We start from the raw sequence: 19,680 nt of genomic DNA on the forward strand, positions 1-19,680 counted from the left end.
CGTCCCAAGGATTCCGAATTGCGCTAATCCTGTTCTCTCCTCTCATCTCATCTCATCTCATCTCTCTGCGGCGCAGGAGCAGTAAAGCGCTCCATCTTTATCCCAAGCCCAGGGAGAACCAGCCGAGACATTTCATGGGCAGGCTTTTTATTTTTATTTTTAAAGGGCCAGAAGCAAATAGGAGGGAGTTGAAATATACTATGTCAGCCACCATGGACTTTCAAGAAATCATTTGATACTCGGAAAGATGGAGAAAACGTTTTTAAGGCTATAAGATTGGAATCTCAAAAGCTCCTGTCTCTGCAAAGCAACCCTCTGCACTGCTCAGCTATCCTTTCACTGGCCTGTGTGCCCCTGCCTCGTCCCTAGCTGGAGACGTTTCACATAGGAAAATACGCTCAACGCTCCCCAGTTACGATAAAAACTTCGACATTTCGAGTCGGGATATAATCTTTTCGTACAGTGGAATATCATTAAAGGTATGTTAATGTTTTGGAGTTTGTGTTAGATTACACGGGTATGTTTATTTCCATTTCATTTTCGGTTAACGTTAGCTACTTACTAGCGTTAGCATTCTGCTAGTTATTTAGCTTAGCTAAGTTGGTTACCTAGCCTGCCATCGACAAATGATGTTGTTTGGCGAGCTGTCTTCTAGCTAACGTTAGATAGCTAGTCAAAATCGATGGGCTAAATAAGGCCCGCTAGTAGTTGTTTTTCTTCGTTAAAACAACCGTCTTATATTGACTTTGGCTAACGTCAACATTAGACCGAAGAGTTAGCTAACTGTTAGCGAGCTAATATCAAGTGCATAGATATCACCCACCCAACTAGCAAACATTTAGATTCTTTATAACTAACGTTAACTAACTAGCTAGGCTAAGTAACGTTGGCGATCAGCTGATATGCTAGCCTAGTAGCTAGCTAGGTAGTTGGCAAGGTAGCCAACTATCTCCCTATCTAGCTAACGTTAGCTAGATAAAAAACATTGTATGTCCCCCAAAGCTAGCTAACATTATCTGGGTAGCTAGCTAGCTAACTTGTAATAATTTAGCTAGACCTTTTTGATTCTGCAGACGAAAAGGAGTGCTCTAGCTACATTAACGTTATGCTATGTGGCGCATTGGTCGAATTTGATTTGGCATTTCAGCAATAGCTTGCCATCACAGATCATGGCAATTATTAACAATAACCTAGTTTTGCAGCTATACAGGTGTCTGTCTGTTTCTTCCCCATCTTCATGTGGTTGTCAGTTTAATAAGAGTTAGTGAGCTACCTGCTGTCATTTCTCAAAATATCTTGTTGAAATGCACCACTTGATTCACAGAGAGCTATGCAATGCCATTAAGCCTGCTGTCATAAATGGGTCGTTGCTTTTCTGCAACCCAAAATGGGCCCAGTCAGGTATCAGCCCTATGTCATTCCAGAGGTTCAGCCAGTGGATCTTTCACCAAATCAAATCCTCACACAGGAGGTTTGTCATAGATGTATGAAAAAAAGAAAAATGTATGCACTCACTAACTGTACGTCGCTCTGGATAAGAGCATCTGCTAAATGACTAAAATGTAAAAATTTATTAGTCCTGTAACACCTCCGTATTCATATTCAGTGTTTTTGGCATGAAGATTTCCATAAAGAAGATGAGGTATTCTGTGACAGTGAATAGAGGTTTTACATAATCAACTATCATAAGTAGTAAGTAAGTAGCCTTGCACGAGCCTTGGCTTGTGCGAGTGGAACGGCTAATAGGAGCAGGAGCCTATCTCCTGTTTCTGTAGCGTGAGGCAGCTTGATGTACAAGCACACCTCCTGGACAGGACGCTAGTCTATCACAGGGCCTTACCACCCAATCTATCTCCTTAATGATGAGTGCCAAGCAGAGATGCATTTTATCCCATTTTTACACTCTTTGGTATGACTCGGCCGGGGATCGAACTCCCAACCTTCCACTCTAACCACAAGGCTACTGAGTTGGTCTCAGCTATCATAGCTACATCGTATAATACAGATCCTTCTGCTTGTTGTGACCCTGGGTGCCGCTCCACCCGTCCGACCATACCTTGACTCCAGATAGAACCTGGTGCTTGTGTCTCTCTTTAGCTCTCCCCCTCCCTCCATCCCTACACAGGGACAGTTATGAGTCAGCACACAAGGGCTTGGATTAGTAGCCTGTGGCAGTACAGCACTGATCCCTGTGACAGTCAAGGCCAAAGCATGGCCTCTCAACAATAGTAAGATCCTTGGTCTTCAGAAAACACATTTAGACCCCCCGAGTGCCACTACTATATCTTTCACAGAACTTGTCTGCAAGGAATTATTCAGTGGCTCAAACTGATGTTAAATCTGCACCATTAGATAAAGGTGGGTAGGTCAGGTAGGCCTGAATTGGACATAACATGAATGTAGGCTAAAATCACTGCACACACACAAACCTTTGTTTGTTGTTGCAGGTAGTTTTGTGTAAATGTTGGTTGATGTCATACAACAATGTTTTCTAATACCTTTCTTTATTTTTCCCAATCAGGAACCATGGGAATACTTCAAATAACCTGCTCCAGAAGGAATACCTAGCATGTCTTCATGAGCCACTCCTGGTTCCACCTGTGTTGCCCCAGTCTCTCTGAATCTGATTCAGTGTCTATGGCTCTGAATGACAGAGACAGATATGGAAATCTCGTTGGTGTTCAGTAGTAAAACTATGAAGGGTCTCAAAGGTTAGGATTCGCTGTGAGCTTGCCTCACATCACACGGACCCCAGCCCATACTTCATCCAAATTTGAGAGTGAAGTTGTATTGTACAGCAAAGTCCTCTTTATTGGAAGACAAAGATGCCATGTACTCTGAAGTCTCTGGTTAATGTGTGATATGCTCTGAGGTGTTGTGTGCTAAACCAACTAGAACAATGAATGGAGGAAAGGACTGTAAGGGAGGGGTCTCAGAGGGGGTGGGGCATACAGCCCCTGTCCAGGTCCCTATTGGCTGGCAGCGCAAGGTGGATCCAACTAATGGAGTCATCTACATCAGGTAAGACCCATTGCAGTGCTCTGTTTTTTGAAATGATGCCACAATAATGCACTTCTGTTTGGTTTGTAATCAACAGTCTTGGTGGCTAGTATCAACTCTCCAACCTGTGTGTGTGTTTCTTTCGGAGAGGTTGGGATAAAGCACAAGATAAATGTCCTTATTAGACAGTCATGTATATTGGACAATAATTTTTTTTATTTTAACATGATCCTTTGTTTGGTTTGTAACCTCCAGTCCTAGTGGCTCGTTGCTGTCCTGTCTAGACCGGGTGAAGAGCTACTTGCTTACAGACGGGACCTGCAAATGCGGCTTGGAGTGCCCGCTCATCCTCCCAAAGGTACGTTAACTAACCGTGTTGTTGGTTGTCGCGTCTGTCTGTCTAAGCCTTTAGCTAACCTCAACTGACTCTGAATGCATAGCTGCCAAAGAAGCACTACACAAAGCTTGAAGGGATACTTTGGGATGTTGGCAACGCGGCCCTTTATCTACTTCCCCAGAGTCAGATCAACTCGTGGAGACCATTTTTATGTCTCTGTGTCCAGTATGAAGGAAGTTAGAGGTAGTTTCGCAAGCCAATGCTAACTAGCGTTAGCACAATGATTTGATGTCTATGGGTAACTGCTAGCAGATACCCATAGACTTCCATTCATTGCGCTAAAGCTAGTTAGCAATTGCGCTAGTAATCAACTTCCTTCAAACCGCACGCAGAGAAATAAAAATGGTATACACAAGTTTATCAGACTGGGGAAGTATCTGGCCTCATTGCCAAAATCCCGAAGTATTCCTTTAAGGGTAGAGATTAAGATTTACTCCTGAGTGATCCAAAGAACAGTTTTGTTAAACCCAGGTATTCAGTTAAACTGAGGTTGTTTTTCCACATATAGTAACCTACATTTTCTTCTTAATTTATCATTTTTTTGTGTGTTGCGTTATATTGAAACGGAGACGTGCAGGTTACTGCGTTCATATGCAAGGCAAGGGCAATATGTATTCATATGCAAATGTAGTGTAGGCTTCTGGAGAAGCAGGAGGCTTGGAGGAGGATATGACAAGTAGTGGACATTCCCTTTTTACTGGTCTTTACCTTATGTACGTCCTTGTGGATAAACCCCCTCCTTTCACCAAGACAGGTCAGGTAACAGAGAACTTACTCTCCTCTCCTCAGGTGTTTAGCTTTGATCCGGGGGCTTCCGTTAAACAGAGGACGGCGGAGGACGTGAGGGCAGATGAAGACGTCACCAAGCTGTGTATCCACAAGAGAAAGCTGCTGGCTGTGGCCACGCTACACAAGAGTATGACGCTACCGCACCCTGCTCTGACTCTTACCAGTCCTGTTGGTGGTACAAGTATGTTTTGGTTGTTTTCCAATGATCAACTTCTCAAAGATTTCAGACTGTTTCATGGGTGATATAGAACTGAATAGAACAAGGTTAGAAAGAAAGTTGAACATTAGAAATTTGCTTCACAGTGGCATTATACTAAACACTTTCAATGTTTTAAAGCTGGAGTCTGTGATGGTGAAACTGCTACGTCTGTTTGCGATGTTACAACAACAAAGAAGTTGCTTCAAACAACAAACACTGTTTATTTCACTCTTGACAACATTGCACATCTTTGTATGTGCGATAGAACAATCAAGTATTTTTTTAAATGCCTTTTTTTAACCACAATGCTGGAAGCTCCTCTGTTCCGTTTCATCAACAACAACAATAACAAATGTGCTAAGGCAAACAGTGGTGCTGTTTCCTCTATTGCAGATTTCAGCTTTAACATTTCACCTATCTTCCCCCCCCAGGTTCAACATCTATGGTCCCGTCACATTCCACGAATCCACGAGCAATACGGAATAAATCCCACGAGTCCCTGCTACCCAACTCTGTGGTTCCGAACTGCAAGAACCCTTTCAAAATGATGATGGTGGCTGCAGCAGGTCAGCGGCACTTTCCCCAAGAGCTAGGAGGTCCACCCCAGCAGCAGGAGCTGTACCCTGGCTATCTCAACAGACAACGGAGACTGAGCAGTGAGCCTGGGCCCAGGTCTTCGTACCGCTCTGGCTATGGTAGTATGCTGAGTCCAGGGGGCCCCGGCTCTCAGCTCTATGGGCCCGGGGACGGGTCACCACTCTCCCCTAGCCTCAGGTCTGATCCTCTGGGGAGCCCAGATGGGTTTAGAAACAACCCCTGTGGCTTCCCTGGAGCCAACAGCTCCAGCCCCATCCACGGGGGCAACAGGATGCCTCTCTCCCCACCAGGGATGCTCCTCCACGGCTCTCCGGCTGGGGCCCAGACGTCCTGCGCTATGGCAGGAAGGACTAGCACGCCCCTCTCCCCTACCGCCACTGTCAAAAGCCCAGTCATGATGAAGAAGCCTGTGTGTAACTTCCCCGGACCCCCCAGTATGGATATGCCCATACGAGCACCGTTTCACCACAAAACACAGCCCGGCGCCCCACACCCTGGCCCTCCGTCTGCCATACCTCCCTCCTGCACCCTCCAGAAAAATCTGCTGACCTCTGAAAAGGACCCGTTAGGCATCCTAGATCCCATCCCCAGCAAGCCTAGCATCAGTATCAGCCAGACAAACTCCAACTTCCAACCTAGTGTCCACTCCTCTCAGGTACAAATGATGAATGTAAACATTAACAACCACCCTCCTCCTGCCGTCGTCCCCTTGCCAAGCAACCTCCCTCTCCCCACTGTCAAACCCGGCCCAGTGGGCCACACTCACGGAGGCCACATGCAGAGGACTCAACAGCAGACCTCCATAACCTCCATGTCCCCCTCTCCCATCACCTCCCCAGTCCACATGTCAGGCCCTGTCCTGGGCAGCAGGATGGAGGCCTCCCCCCAGCGCTCCCGCTCCTCCTCCACCTCCTCGGACCACGGGAGCTTTGCCATGCCCTCAGGCCCCAGTCAGGGTCCGTGTGGTGGGATGAAAGCTCCTCCTCGCTCTCCCCAGTCCTCCATGGGCTCTCCCTGGCCCACCATGCCCGTTAACATGCCCTCTAGCCCCTCCTCTGCCAAGCCTGACTCACACCCACTCCACCAGTACAAAGACCTACCCAGTCAGCTGCTGGTTGGGATGAGTAACCAGAACGCCATCAACACCCAGCACAACAACCCCGGCATGTACCCCCCTGCCACCTCCTCTGGCCCCTCCATCGCTGCTCCTCACCAGGCCCACAACCAGAAGGGCCAGAACCACCCAGGTCTGTTAGGGATGCCCCTGAACCAGATCCTGAACCAGCAGAACGCTGCCTCCTTCCCCGCCAGCAGCCTACTGTCAGCAGCAGCCAAAGCACAGCTAGCAAATCAAAACAAACATGGTGACAACAGCAGTGAGCCTGGCGGTGGAGGTGGTGGTATGGGGGGTGGAGGCCCAGGTAGGGTTGATGGTAGTGGTGGTAGTAGTGGAGTTGGGCATCCCACTGGCCCTCTCAGTGGCACTCGAAGTGGCATAGAGGGGCACAGTAGCAGCACTTTAAACCCCATGCTTCCCCCTAACTCCACCATGCTGATGCCCTCCATTGCGGAAGCAGCAGCAGGGGGTCAGAGCGGTCGAGCTGCCCTCCGGGACAAGCTCATGGCCCAGCAGAGAGACAGAGGAGACCCCCTGGTCCGTAAGCGCAAGCAGCAGCCGTCAGGCCCACCACCGCCCAACAACACCCTCAACCACCACGACAGCATGGTCTTCAACATGCTCAACAAGCCCCCTAACATGGGTGGAGGTCCAGGTCCCAGGCTACCGCCACCAAGCTCAGCAGAACAGCTGAGGAAAGTGGCACGGCTTGGGTGCCTACCGCCCAACACCTCCATGGCCCAGCTGCTTCAGTCCATGAGCAACCACAACAACCACCATAACCGGTACCAAGGTCCTGTAGGCCCCCCAAGCCCTGGTCAGATGCACTACAGTGATGGGGCTGGGGTCATGCCTCCTGGAGTCTCCCAGCAGCAGCAGAACCTACTGGCCCAACAGAGGATGCTAGGCCAAGGGGAGGGTCAAGGTATGTTCTGCCAGAGTATGGACTCTGGAGGCCCTCATTCTCACGGCCCTCGGTTCCCAGGGTTGATGAACCAGATCCAGGCCAATTCATTGGTGAACTGTGTCCCTCTGGGGCCCGGTGGACAAGTGGGCCTTGGCCCTGGGAACATGCCCCTGAGCCACCACCCCAACACTAACCCACCACCACTGTCCCACCCGTCTCACCCTAGTCAACATCCACATCAACAGCAGCACAGCCACCTTCACGCTGCACTGGGACGGACTAGTATGTCAGGAATGTCACTCGGCAACAATGATGGGAGTTGTGGTCAAACCATCTCTGAGCCAGGTGAGACACTAACAGAAACACACACTTTGTTTGTTCGATGAGCATTGCCCTGATGGTGTCAGAGTTTGGTAAATTCACCCAGATGGCCTTTGAGTTGAACGACAGTCTTAATCTCTCGTAGAGAGTGTACGTTGAGAGGCTGGCCCTCATGTTTGTGTAATCATTCAGGCTTCTCTCTTTTTATTAGCATGCTAGCTGCAAGTTCAGTGCTCAGCTCAGTGGCAGAATACTGAATGAAAACATATCTTTTTTTCTCCCTCCTTTTAAGAAAATAAATCTCTAGGCCAGATATAGTGAAGAGCTGGCTGGTAGCTATAGTAACGCTTGGTTCTGAATGGAGGCCTGGGTGAAGCCTTTGGAGAAGGGTTGTATTCCTTCAGTAGTCCTAGTATGTGTATATGCTCTGATATAGGCCTAACTGGATAGATAGTTGTTTTTCCTTCGGCCCACTGTGTTGAACGTGGCTGTATTTGGCCTGCTGTTGTGTGAACACTATAGCAGGAAGCAGTGCTAGAGTCTATAAGATACGGGATATGTTTGTCTTTATGTAGGCTAGCTCAGCAAGCCTAGCAGCTATCTTTAATCTCTTTGTGGAATGCTAGCCCATCTCCGTAGATGCGTTCATTCCAACCAAACACTTATCTTCCCCTACCTCATGCCCAGGCAGCTCCCCCACCCCACCCCAGCCACCACCCCAATCCCACCATCCAAGCATCCAGCCCTGCCTCTGACCCCATCCCCATCCCCCGGCTGGGCCGTTAAATCACGTCCCTCCCCTTCCTCAACCCCCAGCCTTCTCCCAGGTTGCCAGCTCTGAAATAAGCCATGGCTCAGACAGCACCACCAATCATCACACCGTTCCCATAGCAACCTCCCCTGCAACCATCATCACTATATCATAGCAGGGCAGCTGCCTTGGCTGAGCCCTGGTGAGGCTAGTGTGAGAGGACAGGAGAGGCGGAGGACAGGAGAGGAGCTAGTGAGAGGAGGAGAGGCACTAGTGAGGCGAGTGAGAGGAGCGAGTGAGGGGAGGAGCGAGTGAGGGGAGGAACGAGAGAGGGGAGGAGCGAGTGAAGAGAGGAGCGAGTGAGGAGAGGAGAGAAGCGAGTGAGAGAGAGGAGGAGAGGAGCTAGTGAGGTAAGTGAGAGGAGCGAGTGAGGAGAGGAGCGAGCTAGTGAGAGGAGGAGAGGAGCTATTGAGAGGAGGAGAGGAGCTAGTGAGAGGAGGAGTGAGCTAGTGAGAGGAGGAGAGGAGCTAGTGAGAGGAGGAGAGGAGCTAGTGAGAGGAGCGAGTGAGAGAGAGGAGGAGAGGAGCTAGTGAGAGCAGCTAGTGAGAGGAGGAGAGGATCTAGTGAGAGGCTCTAGTGAGGAGCTGGAGAGGAGAGGAGCTAGTGAGAGGAGGAGAGGAGCTAGTGAGAGGAGCTAGGGAGAGGAGGAGAGGCACTAGTGAGGCGAGTGAGGGGAGGAGAGGAGCGAGTGAGGGGAGGAGTGAGTGAGGGGAGGAGCGAGTGAAGAGAGGAGCGAGTGAGGAGAGGAGAGAAGCGAGTGAGAGAGAGGAGGAGAGGAGCTAGTGAGGTGAGTGAGAGGAGCGAGTGAGGAGAGGAGAGAAGCTAGTGAGAGGAGCGAGTGAGAGAGAGGAGCTAGTGAGGGGAGCTAGTGAGGAGCTGGAGAGGAGAGGAGAGGAGCTAGTGAGAGGAGGAGAGGAGCTAGGGAGAGGAGGAGAGGAGCTAGGGAGAGGAGGAGAGGAGCTAGGGAGAGGAGGAGAGGAGCTAGGGAGAGGAGGAGAGGAGCTAGGGAGAGGAGGAGAGGAGCTAGGGAGAGGAGGAGAGGAGCTAGGGAGAGGAGGAACTGAAAGAGACCAGTGAGGAGTGGAGCACAGGACTAGAGCCTAAACCAGCGGGCTTTCCAGCTAGCTATAGAGCACTGCAACAGCTGCTCCAGTCACTGCCAGCCACAGGTCTACAGCTGCTCCAGTCCTGCCAGCCGCAGGTCTACAGCTGCTCCAGTCACTGCCAGCCACAGGTCTACAGCTGCTCCAGTCACTGCCAGCCACAGGTCTACAGCTGCTCCAGTCACTGCCAGCCGCAGGACTACAGCTGCTCCAGTCACTGCCAGCCACAGGTCTACAGCTGCTCCAGTCACTGCCAGCCACAGGGCAACAGCTGCTCCAGTCACTGCCAGCCGCAGGTCTACAGCTGCTCCAGTCACTGCCAGCCACAGGACTACAGCTGCTCCAGTCACTGCCAGCCACAGGTCTACAGCTGCTCCAGTCACTGCCAGCCGCAGGTCTACAGCTGCTCCAGTCACTGCCAGCCACAGGGCTACAGCTGCTCCAGTCACTGCCAGCCACAGGTCTACAGCTGCTCCAGTCACTGCCAGCCACAGGGCAACAGCTGCTCCAGTCACTGCCAGCCGCAGGTCTACAGCTGCTCCAGTCACTGCCAGCCGCAGGTCTACAGCTGCTCCAGTCACTGCCAGCCACAGGGCAACAGCTGCTCCAGTCACTGCCAGCCACAGGGCTACAGCTGCTCCAGTCACTGCCAGCCGCAGGTCTACAGCTGCTCCAGTCACTGCCAGCCACAGGGCTACAGCTGCTCCAGTCACTGCCAGCCACAGGGCTACAGCTGCTCCAGTCACTGCCAGCCACAGGGCTCGTCTCCCTGACACACACACCATCTCCAAGAATCTATTTCTCTTTCAATCTCGGCCGTCGGCACCACATTTAATGCAAGACTTTTCGTATGGTTGTAAAAGTGTATTCGTTTAATGACAAGAATTTCCATCTTCCCACTCCTCTTCCATCATTTTGCTCATATGTCCTTTGTGACATCAGGAGTAGAATTGTGCTGACTCACTCATTAATTCATGATGATATTATTCATATTGATAAGGAAAAATAGACCTTGACATTTGGAGACGGGTATATCTTGTGGATACTGTGAGACGGTACGATACAGTTTTACAAGTTTCAAATGATTCTTTCCACCAATAAGGACTCCTGTCTTGTTGTCAGTCAGAGTATTGATTTCCCCCTCTGACCTGTCTGTCCTCTCCAGGCAGTTAAGGTGTGCAATTTCCCTGATTTGAAAATAACAATGAACAGTATTATTCTTCCACCCCAACAGGAGACCCATCTAACCTAGTAAACTGCAGTATGGGCAACATGGCCAGCCTCCAGCCCCACGTCATCAACAGCTCCAGCAGTGGTGGTGGTACCAAGGTGTTCCAGCAGCATCAAGCCCAGCAGCAGCAGCTTCATCAGGGCATTCAGCGGGCCATGCAGGGCCTCCCTCCTGGCTACCAGAGCTCACAGCAACCTGGCTTCCCTGAGAACAACCCCTTTCCAGACAACAACTCCTCCAACTCCCACCCGATGGCCTGCCTCTTCCAGAACTTCCAGGTTAGTCTGTCTATTTGAAGGGTGTGTTCAGTGACGCGAAACAGCTCTGAACGTTGCAGATAGAAATAGAATGAATAGAGCTGACAAGATTCTCTGATTCACTACTGGCGGATGATCTACACGGTACATTTCTGTAACATTTCTGTAACATTCCATCCTCCTGAAAAGGACCCCAGTTGTTGTTCCTTGTGGATTCTCTGACATGCTAGGAGTGATGATGTCACATTTCCCCTTTTCATCTGGATGAATTTTACGTCTGTCTTGTTTCAGGACCGTTTGCTAGACAACAGCATATCAGTCACTCACTCACAGATGATCGCTCAGTCTGGTATGACATCACTTCCTGAGTCTCAGGGGATGCTGTCACACCCCCAGTTTGGTGTCGGCCAACGGGAGATGCAGCAGACGCAGGGAGAGGGGCTACCCCCAGGGATGCACGGCCCTGATAGGCTACCCAGCGGAGGGGTGGAGTCCGTAGACGCCATCTACAGGGCTGTGGTGGATGCTGCCAGTAAAGGAATGCATGTAGTCATCACCACCACGGTTAGTGGCACTACCCAGTCCAGCCCTGTACCCACTCTCAGCACCATGAGTGCCTTCACCAACTCCGTAGGGGAGCCGGTCAGCATCAACCACAACCTCCCACACGGCCATGCTGCAGTCAGCCATAGTGGCCACCGGGTGGCGCACCAGGATGGGGAGCAGACACCGACCCTGAGCCAACAGCCCAGCTCCAGGCAGGTTAGAGCAGGACGGCCCCGGAAGAACTCTGGTCAGGGGAAGAGTAATGTTAGCATCCCCGAGGGTCAGGGAGCACTTCCAGAGGCCCCCCACCAGGACTACTTCAGATCCCCAGACCATGGCACCCCCAGGGGGCAGTGGGAAGGCGAGACCGGGCACCCTGGAAGTCTGGACGGAGGTCACACGGCGTGGGGCGGTGAGGAGTTCCTAGAGTGTTCCACTCATGTACGGAGCAGCCCCTGTATGGAGAGACCTGGGAGTCTAGCTCCTGCACCCCCCTGTCCAGCCGACAGCGGCCCCCACGAAGGTCACCACCACTCTCTCCCCATCCCCTCAGACAAGGCCTTCCTGGAGGATGGATTCAACCGCTTCAACAACTGCAACCGGACGGCCGTGAACATCATCAACTACAAAGAGAGGTTGGATCAGACTGTGGAGAGATGCGCCCATATGAACGGAGGTGGCGTCGGACCCCCCCAGGTCCAGTTCTCTCTCCGGGGGTACGGTGTTTCCGACCCCCTCGGCCCCCCTAGACAGGGAGACCTAACCGGGGACGACCAGTCTCCCAGCTCCTCCACCAGCCTGGAGGGTCCGTTGGTTAAAGAGTACGTGGGCCACTACAACGGTCACTTCAACGGAGGCTGTGCCCCCAGCCCATCTGACACCAAGTCCCTTAGCAGCGAGGAGGACCTGAGGCACCCGGACAGCCCCTCGTCAGAGATGCTCCACTATAGACCCAGGACGTTTAACATGGGGGATCTGGTCTGGGGACAGGGCTTTAAAGGGTTCCCGTCCTGGCCTGGTAAACTGGCAGGGGAGGAGGCGGGGCACAACCATCACCACCATGCCAGCCTGCAGCTCAGAGAGGAGAGTAAGGTGAGATATCAGGACCGACTGGTCTCTTCTTTCATGATTGACTTTAACTGAAAGTAACTGTGGGAGAACACTACTTCTGAGTGATGGGACTTAGTCAGGCTTTAGGTCCTATTATTAGACAGAACACAATGTCTGACATCTGTTATTAACCCAGGTGGAGCCAGAGAAGCTGGAAACACTGTCTGACATCTGTTATTACCCCAGGTGGAGCCAGAGAAGCTGGAAACACTGTCTGACATCTGTTATTACCCCAGGTGGAGCCAGAGAAGCTGGAAACACTATCTGACATCTGTTATTACCCCAGGTGGAGCCAGAGAAGCTGGAAACACTGTCTGACATCTGTTATTACCCCAGGTGGAGCCAGAGAAGCTGGAAACACTGTCTGACATCTGTTATTACCCCAGGTGGAGCCAGAGAAGCTGAAGACTCTAACACATGACCTGGAGGCCCTGGACAGAGCGACCAAGAGGAACAGAAAGTAAGTTAGATTGTTGTAGGATGTATGGTACTGTACATGTTGTGATTATCTACATCGGTGTGTATGTGGAACTACTTTCTCCTGTGTTTAAAAGAGACATTGCTTTTCGATAAACGGAAGTGTTTTTTTTGTTGTTGCTCCATTTGAAGAATGGAAGTCCATCCCACCATCCATTCTAGAATGTTGATGGGCCAGGCTAGTTCCACGTCCCGGCTGGCTAGTTCCACGCCCCGGCTGGCTAGTTCCACGTCCCGGCTGGCTAGTTCCACATCCCGGCTGGCTAGTTCCACGCCCCGGCTGGCTAGTTCCACGCCCCGGCTGGCTAGTTCCACGTCCCGGCTGGCTAGTTCCACGCCCCGGCTGGCTAGTTCCACGCCCCGGCTGGCTGGGTCCATCCCGGCTGGCTAGTTCCACGTCCCGGCTGGCTAGTTCCACATCCCGGCTGGCTAGTTCCACGCCCCGGCTGGCTAGTTCCACGCCCCGGCTGGCTAGTTCCACGTCCCGGCTGGCTAGTTCCACGCCCCGGCTGGCTAGTTCCACGCCCCGGCTGGCTGGGTCCACCCCGGCTGGCTAGTTCCACGTCCCGGCTGGCTAGTTCCACATCCCGGCTGGCTAGTTCCACACCCCGGCTGGCTAGTTCCACGCCCCGGCTGGCTGGGTCCATCCCGGCTGGCTAGTTCCACATCCCGGCTGGCTAGTTCCACGCCCCGGCTGGCTAGTTCCACGTCCCGGCTGGCTAGTTCCACACCCCGGCTGGCTGTGTCCATCCCGGCTGGCTGCTCTCAGTATCGAGGAGTGGTTAATAGCACCTGTCTGTACTCTCTGTCCCACTCTGCAGCCATTTGACCATGCCTGCGTCCCAAATGGCTCCCTATTTAATGCACCACTTTTGAGCCCTGGTCAGAAGTACTGCACTAAATAGGGAATAGGGTGTTTTTGGGATGCACCCTGTGTGCCTGCTGCTTCCCTGGTGCTGCCCTGCTGCTTCCCTGGTGCTGCTCTGGCTGGCTAGTCATTATCCCCTGGAGCTGCCCTGGCTGGCTAGTCATTATCCCCTGGTGCTGCCCTTGCTGGCTAGTCATTATCCCCTGGTGATGCCCTGGCTGGCTAGTCATTATCCCCTGGTGATGCCCTGGCTGGCTAGTCATTATCCCCTGGTGATGCCCTGGCTGGCTAGTCATTATCCTCCGGTGATGCCCTGGCTGGCTAGTCATTATCCCCTGGTGATGCCCTGGCTGGCTAGTCATTATCCCCTGGTGATGCCCTGGCTGGCTAGTCATTATCCCCTGGTGATGCCCTGGCTGGCTAGTCATTATCCCCTGGTGATGCCCTGGCTGGCTAGTCATGTCTCCTGAGTGGCACAGTGGTCTAAGGCACTGCATCGCAGTGCTAGCTGTGCCACTAGAGATCCTGGTTCGAATCCAGGCTCTGTCGTAGCCGGCCGTGACCAGGAGACCCATGGGGCGGCGCGCAATTGGCCCAGCGTCGTCCAGGTTAGGGGAGGGAATGGCTGGCAGGGATGTAGCTCAGTTGATAGAGCATGGCGTTTGCAACGCCAGGGTTGTGGGTTCGATTCCCACAGGGGGTATGAAAAAAATAATAATAATAATGTAAGTCGCTCTGGATAAGAGCGTCTGCTAAATGACGTAAAATGTAAAATGTAAATGTAAATGTAAATGATGCCCTGGCTGGCTAGTCATTATCCCCTGGTGATGCCCTGGCTGGCTAGTCATTATCCCCTGGTGATGCCCTGGCTGGCTAGTCATTATCCTCCGGTGATGCCCTGGCTGGCTAGTCATTATCCCCTGGTGATGCCCTGGCTGGCTAGTCATTATCCCCTGGTGATGCCCTGGCTGGCTAGTCATTATCCCCTGGTGATGCCCTGGCTGGCTAGTCATTATCCCCTGGTGATGCCCTGGCTGGCTAGTCATTATCCCCTGGAGCTGCCCTGGCTGGCTAGTCATTATCCCCTGGTGATGCCCTGGCTGGCTAGTCATTATCCCCTGGTGATGCCCTGGCTGGCTAGTCATTATCCCCTGATGATGACCTGGCTGGCTAGTCATTATCCCCTGGTGATGCCCTGGCTGGCTAGTCATTATCCCCTGGTGATGCCCTGGCTGGCTAGTCATTATCCCCTGGTGATGCCCTGGCTGGCTAGTCATTATCCCCTGGTGATGCCCTGGCTGGCTAGTCATTATCCCCTGGAGCTGCCCTGACTGGCTAGTCATTATCCCCTGGTGATGCCCTGGCTGGCTAGTCATTATCCCCTGGTGATGCCCTGGCTGGCTAGTCATTATCCCCTGGTGATGCCCTGGCTGGCTAGTCATTATCCCCTGGTGATGCCCTGGCTGGCTAGTCATTGTCCCCCGGTGATGCCCTGGCTGGCTAGTCATTATCCCATGGTGATGCACTGGCTGGCTAGTCATTATCCCCTGGTGATGACCTGGCTGGCTAGTCATTATCCCATGGTGATGCCCTCATCCTGCAGTACAATTACTACTGAAGATTAAAAACCTCCACTACTCCTGTTCTCACACACACACACACACACACACACAGCGCTTACCTCACCTTAGGAGCTGTTCTCCCTCACAACTGGATCTCCCTCTCCTCAATGTTCTGTCAAATGTACCTGGACCACAGTGAGGCACATTGCTTACAGCTCATGTTATAATTGCATACATTATCCTTCCGTAGCAGGAGGCAGAGTTGAAAAGATCTAAGGCCAAGAGATTATTCATATAATTGTCCAAAGTGAAAAAGAAAATGCTGAGTGTTTAGGTTTAGGACTTATTTATGTTTCTGAAGCATGATTTTTTCATTGTTCCCAACAGAGCTGGGAAGTTGAATAATCATTTAGAAGCTGCTATACATGAGGCCATGAGCGAGCTGGACAAGATGTCAGGGACTGTGAGTATACAAGATTACAACCCCATGCTCTCCCAGAAGGCCTCTCCTCTTCTCTCTCCCCCTCATCCTCTCCTGTCTCCCGTCTCCCTCTCCTCTCCTCTGTCTCCCTCTCCTCTCCCTCTCCTCTGTGTCACCCACCTCTTTCTCTCCCCTCTCCTCTCCTCTCCCCCTCCACTACCCCTCTCCCCTCTCCTCTCCCTTACCTCCTCTCTCTCCCTCTCTCCTCTCCCTCTCTAGACTGTCCCACAGGCTAAGCTGAGCAGAGCTAAGACTACAGCCACTGTTGATCCAAGGGCTGTCTCTGTGTCAGCCGGGAGACACCACACACACACACACACACACACACACACACACACACACCCCCCCCCCAGTCAGAGGATTACATAAACAAGATGAAACAGCCCCTCAACCAGCACCACATTTCAATTTGAAAAGGATTCACTGTGTTGTTAATGCATCTTGCAGCCTTTCCTCTTAATTCAGACAGGCTGAATATGAAACCAGACACTTTCAGCGGAGAAGAGGACAGAGTGAGCTTTGTCAGATTAGGACGTGGTCTTTTGGAGTAATGTCTGAACTCGTGCTATGAAACACTGTAGAATATACACTACTACCTGCACAAGCCAACAGAGACTGGGTTGTTTGCTTGAACAGCACTGGATGATGCTGTGGCATGGATTAATACGTCTTCTATTAAGTATTTTCTGTCCTCAGGTTAAAGGTTAAGGCTGAAAGTTAAGTGTTATTTAAATGTTAGGGTTAAATGTTAGGGTTAGTGGAAAATGTTATGGTTAGGGTTAAATTAGAGCCCTAAGCTATGCATTAATATGTACTGTATTATGTCTTCTCTGTCCTCAGGTTCATCAGATCCCTTCCAGAGATAGACAGGTGAAGCTGCCCAAGCCCAAGAGGAGAAAGATCTCCAGATAACATTGAATGTGTTTGGTCATCTAATAACAGTCCAGTACCTAGCCAGTACCCAGCCTTGGAACAACGGTTCAGACCGCCGCACCGCGACCTTTGAACTCCAACCAGGTGCTACAATATGGATAGTAGTGGTACATTATCGTCCCACGACCTCCCTAACTGACTGACATTGAAGGTGCTGGAAAAGCCAATCAAAAATATTACAGTTTTAAATTTCAACTGTAAAAAACGACGGTTGTAATTTGTCTACAGCTAGCTGAATGATAACTGTTTTTTTTCTAGAATAACATATTTTAAAAAACTGATAGAGAAAAAAAAATACTACATTTTAAAGAAAATAGACAGTCCAAATATTTCTGATACATTTTCAATATGTACATAGGTAATACGGAATATTTCATGAATATGAAGAAACGGATGTAAAAATTGTACCATGGTAATGTACAACATACTTAATAATGCACATTTGAACTTGTATTGTACAAAGCGGCAGCAGAAGAAGTGCACCAATGTCTTGGTTTTTATTCAATACATACACAGTCATTATGACTGTATGCATAGGACAAATAAAGACTAGATACAACCTAAAGCTTTTATATGGTTATCTTATAGACATGCTGTTTATTATATTGAATAGCAGGGTCCGTATTCACAAAGCATTCCAGGAGTAGGCTTGCTGATCTCGGATCAGTTTAACTGTTTAGATTATAATGAATAAGATTACATAGGGGGGGGGAGACCTGCTACGAGATCATCACTGGCAGTAGGATCAGCTGATCTGTCCACATAATCTTGTTCATTAGGATCTACAAGGCTAAACTGATCCTAGTTCAGCACTCCAACTCTGAGATGCTTAATGAATACAGGCCCAGGAGAACCAGGCATTACTTCAACACCACTAAGTGTTCATTCATTTTTATATGTTTAAAAACAGAATGAACTTTACCAGCTGAAAGGCTTTCTGTTTCCAATCTACGGTACTATAGAAAAAGGGGATGATTAGAATTAGAAGGAAGAATCATTCTAATTCTATGATGTCAGCCTAATAAAACCACAGACCAAGTTGTCTAATACCATTCAGCTGTTTATGCGCAATTACATTTTCTTTTTGATGTGATTTATTATTTTTCTTAATATCATTTTCAAATAGTGTCATCATTTTATCAGACAGCTATAGCTTTAGATAGTAACCAACCTTGAGATGCAGTATATTATTATGTCGTAAGTGTGGGATTGTGAAAATAACACTAACTGCCTGAGGTGAAATGGTGGAAAGAGTTAATCCTACAATTAGGGGCCTTATGTGTAGTTTATTTGTTATAAATTATTTATGTACAGTATTTCATATTTATTTTAAGCTTTACAATGTTCTAGATGGCAATAATACTACCAAGAGTTAAAAACTCTTAAGCCTTATGTGTTTGTCTTTTACACAGGAATAGCCCAAATACTGTATTCAGTTTACCCATTTTAACCTGACTGTTTTCCAGTTTGATTTAAAACGTGCTTTTTGGATCCCTTAATGTTGTGTACTATTGTTTTTTTCCAGTTCTGCTAGCTATTTCTTATTTAGTTTTGTTACAGTAGACCATGTTAACATGTCCTGAAGATGTCATTGACTGCCTCCTAGAAAGTTAAGGTTGCGTATCTCCAGAGTCTGTCTCGGGACCATGCTATTTAGAAGCATAAGCATGTCTGAAAAGCCTTCACTATATATTTAGACATCATTCTGTCTTTTTTTAAAAATAAATCCAGAATCAACTTTTAAACAACGTAAATTGTCATTTAAAATCAGCGCAGTTAGTATGATAATCGTTTTTTAAGGAATAGGAGAAATGTTTATCATCGATAATATGCAGTATGTTATCTTAGTATGGAAAGAAATGTGATAATTTGGCCCTTCTGTCACAGGGTTGGTTACATTGGTGGAAGAAAAAAAATCACTACTGAATAGAATATCAAAAGAAGTTTGTTCATTGGAGACTGTCCAAATATATACAACTGTTTCACTACATTTGTGCTGATGAGATTTGGATGCTTTTTATGGCCCCATTGGAAACAGAATTGTTATATTCACTACAGTGTGTCATGTGCAATACAAATAAGTTACATCATAAATCATTAAATCAACTTCAGAACGTCCATCATCTTTTTTTTAAATGTAAACGTTCATGTTACAAACCATGTCTAGATGGATCAACTGTAATTCACTCCAGCCAGAAGTATTTTACTCTACTTCTAGAAAAGTATTCATGCTTTTCACAAATACTCTTGAGAGCAGTCGAGAGAATACATTAACTATTTCGGTAAAGTTCATTCTGTCCTTGTGCGATGACATAGAGACCCAGTCAGTCTCATGTTCAAACCCCATGTTGTATAATGTCTTTCACTTTTACCTTTCTGTTGTTTGCAGTCGGTCAAAGCAGTTATGGTCAGTGCAGTCCAATTTCTTCACATGCGTGTGAATGTTCTTTTTTGAGATCAGTGTGTGTGTTCTGTTCTTACCCTTGCTTGCTCTTTTGAATCTTATTTGTGTGTTATCAACATGTTGCTGTTGTCAGTGTTGGTTTTTCCACATGTAACTAAGTGTATGTTTTCTCACTAATATATATATATATATACTTTACAAAAGTAGACTACTTTGTAAAGTATGTTGTGCACTTGATTTCATTTGTTGCATTGTGGGTGCTAGGAAAAATAGTGTGAAGTCCATAATTCCTCATTGTTTGCCGTTTTCTATGATTTCATGTAAGCAGCAGTTTTTATTTTGTAAATATTGTAAACATTACAGGTCATATACAGTGATGGAACATTTGAACAATGTTGCACAGATGTTTAAGATATTAAAAACTGGTCACTCCTACTTGAATTATTTGGCATTTAAGTGCACTCTTCTTCACTCTTCTTATTTAACTTTTATGTCCAGATTTTTACTGATACACATACTGTTTTAAAGTTCATGCACATCCAATTATCACATGCTATCAAAAGGATTTTA

At 49.0% G+C, this 19,680-nt stretch overlaps 1 protein-coding gene across 2 annotated transcripts; it reads left to right on the top strand.

Annotated features, from left to right (window-relative positions):
• Positions 1 to 125: 125 nt before the first annotated feature.
• Positions 126 to 19,545, top strand: mbd5 (methyl-CpG binding domain protein 5). Of its 2 annotated transcripts, none has more exons than XM_084152719.1 (10): positions 126 to 479; positions 2,522 to 3,021; positions 3,256 to 3,358; positions 4,187 to 4,361; positions 4,817 to 7,351; positions 10,476 to 10,750; positions 11,021 to 12,367; positions 12,772 to 12,845; positions 15,680 to 15,755; positions 16,614 to 19,545. In XM_084152719.1, exons 2-10 carry the CDS (start codon positions 2,900 to 2,902, stop codon positions 16,683 to 16,685), a joined length of 4,779 nt encoding a protein of 1,592 aa, XP_084008845.1. In that variant the 5' UTR covers positions 126 to 479; positions 2,522 to 2,899; the 3' UTR covers positions 16,686 to 19,545. The 2 variants fall into 2 exon arrangements, with proteins under 2 accessions (XP_084008845.1, XP_084008846.1); XM_084152720.1 differs by having other exon boundaries at positions 16,623 to 19,545.
• Positions 19,546 to 19,680: the final 135 nt, after the last annotated feature.

The sequence above is a fragment of the Coregonus lavaretus genome (assembly GCF_964263955.1).
Source record: "Coregonus lavaretus genome assembly, chromosome: 35".
Taxonomy (NCBI): domain Eukaryota; kingdom Metazoa; phylum Chordata; class Actinopteri; order Salmoniformes; family Salmonidae; genus Coregonus; species Coregonus lavaretus.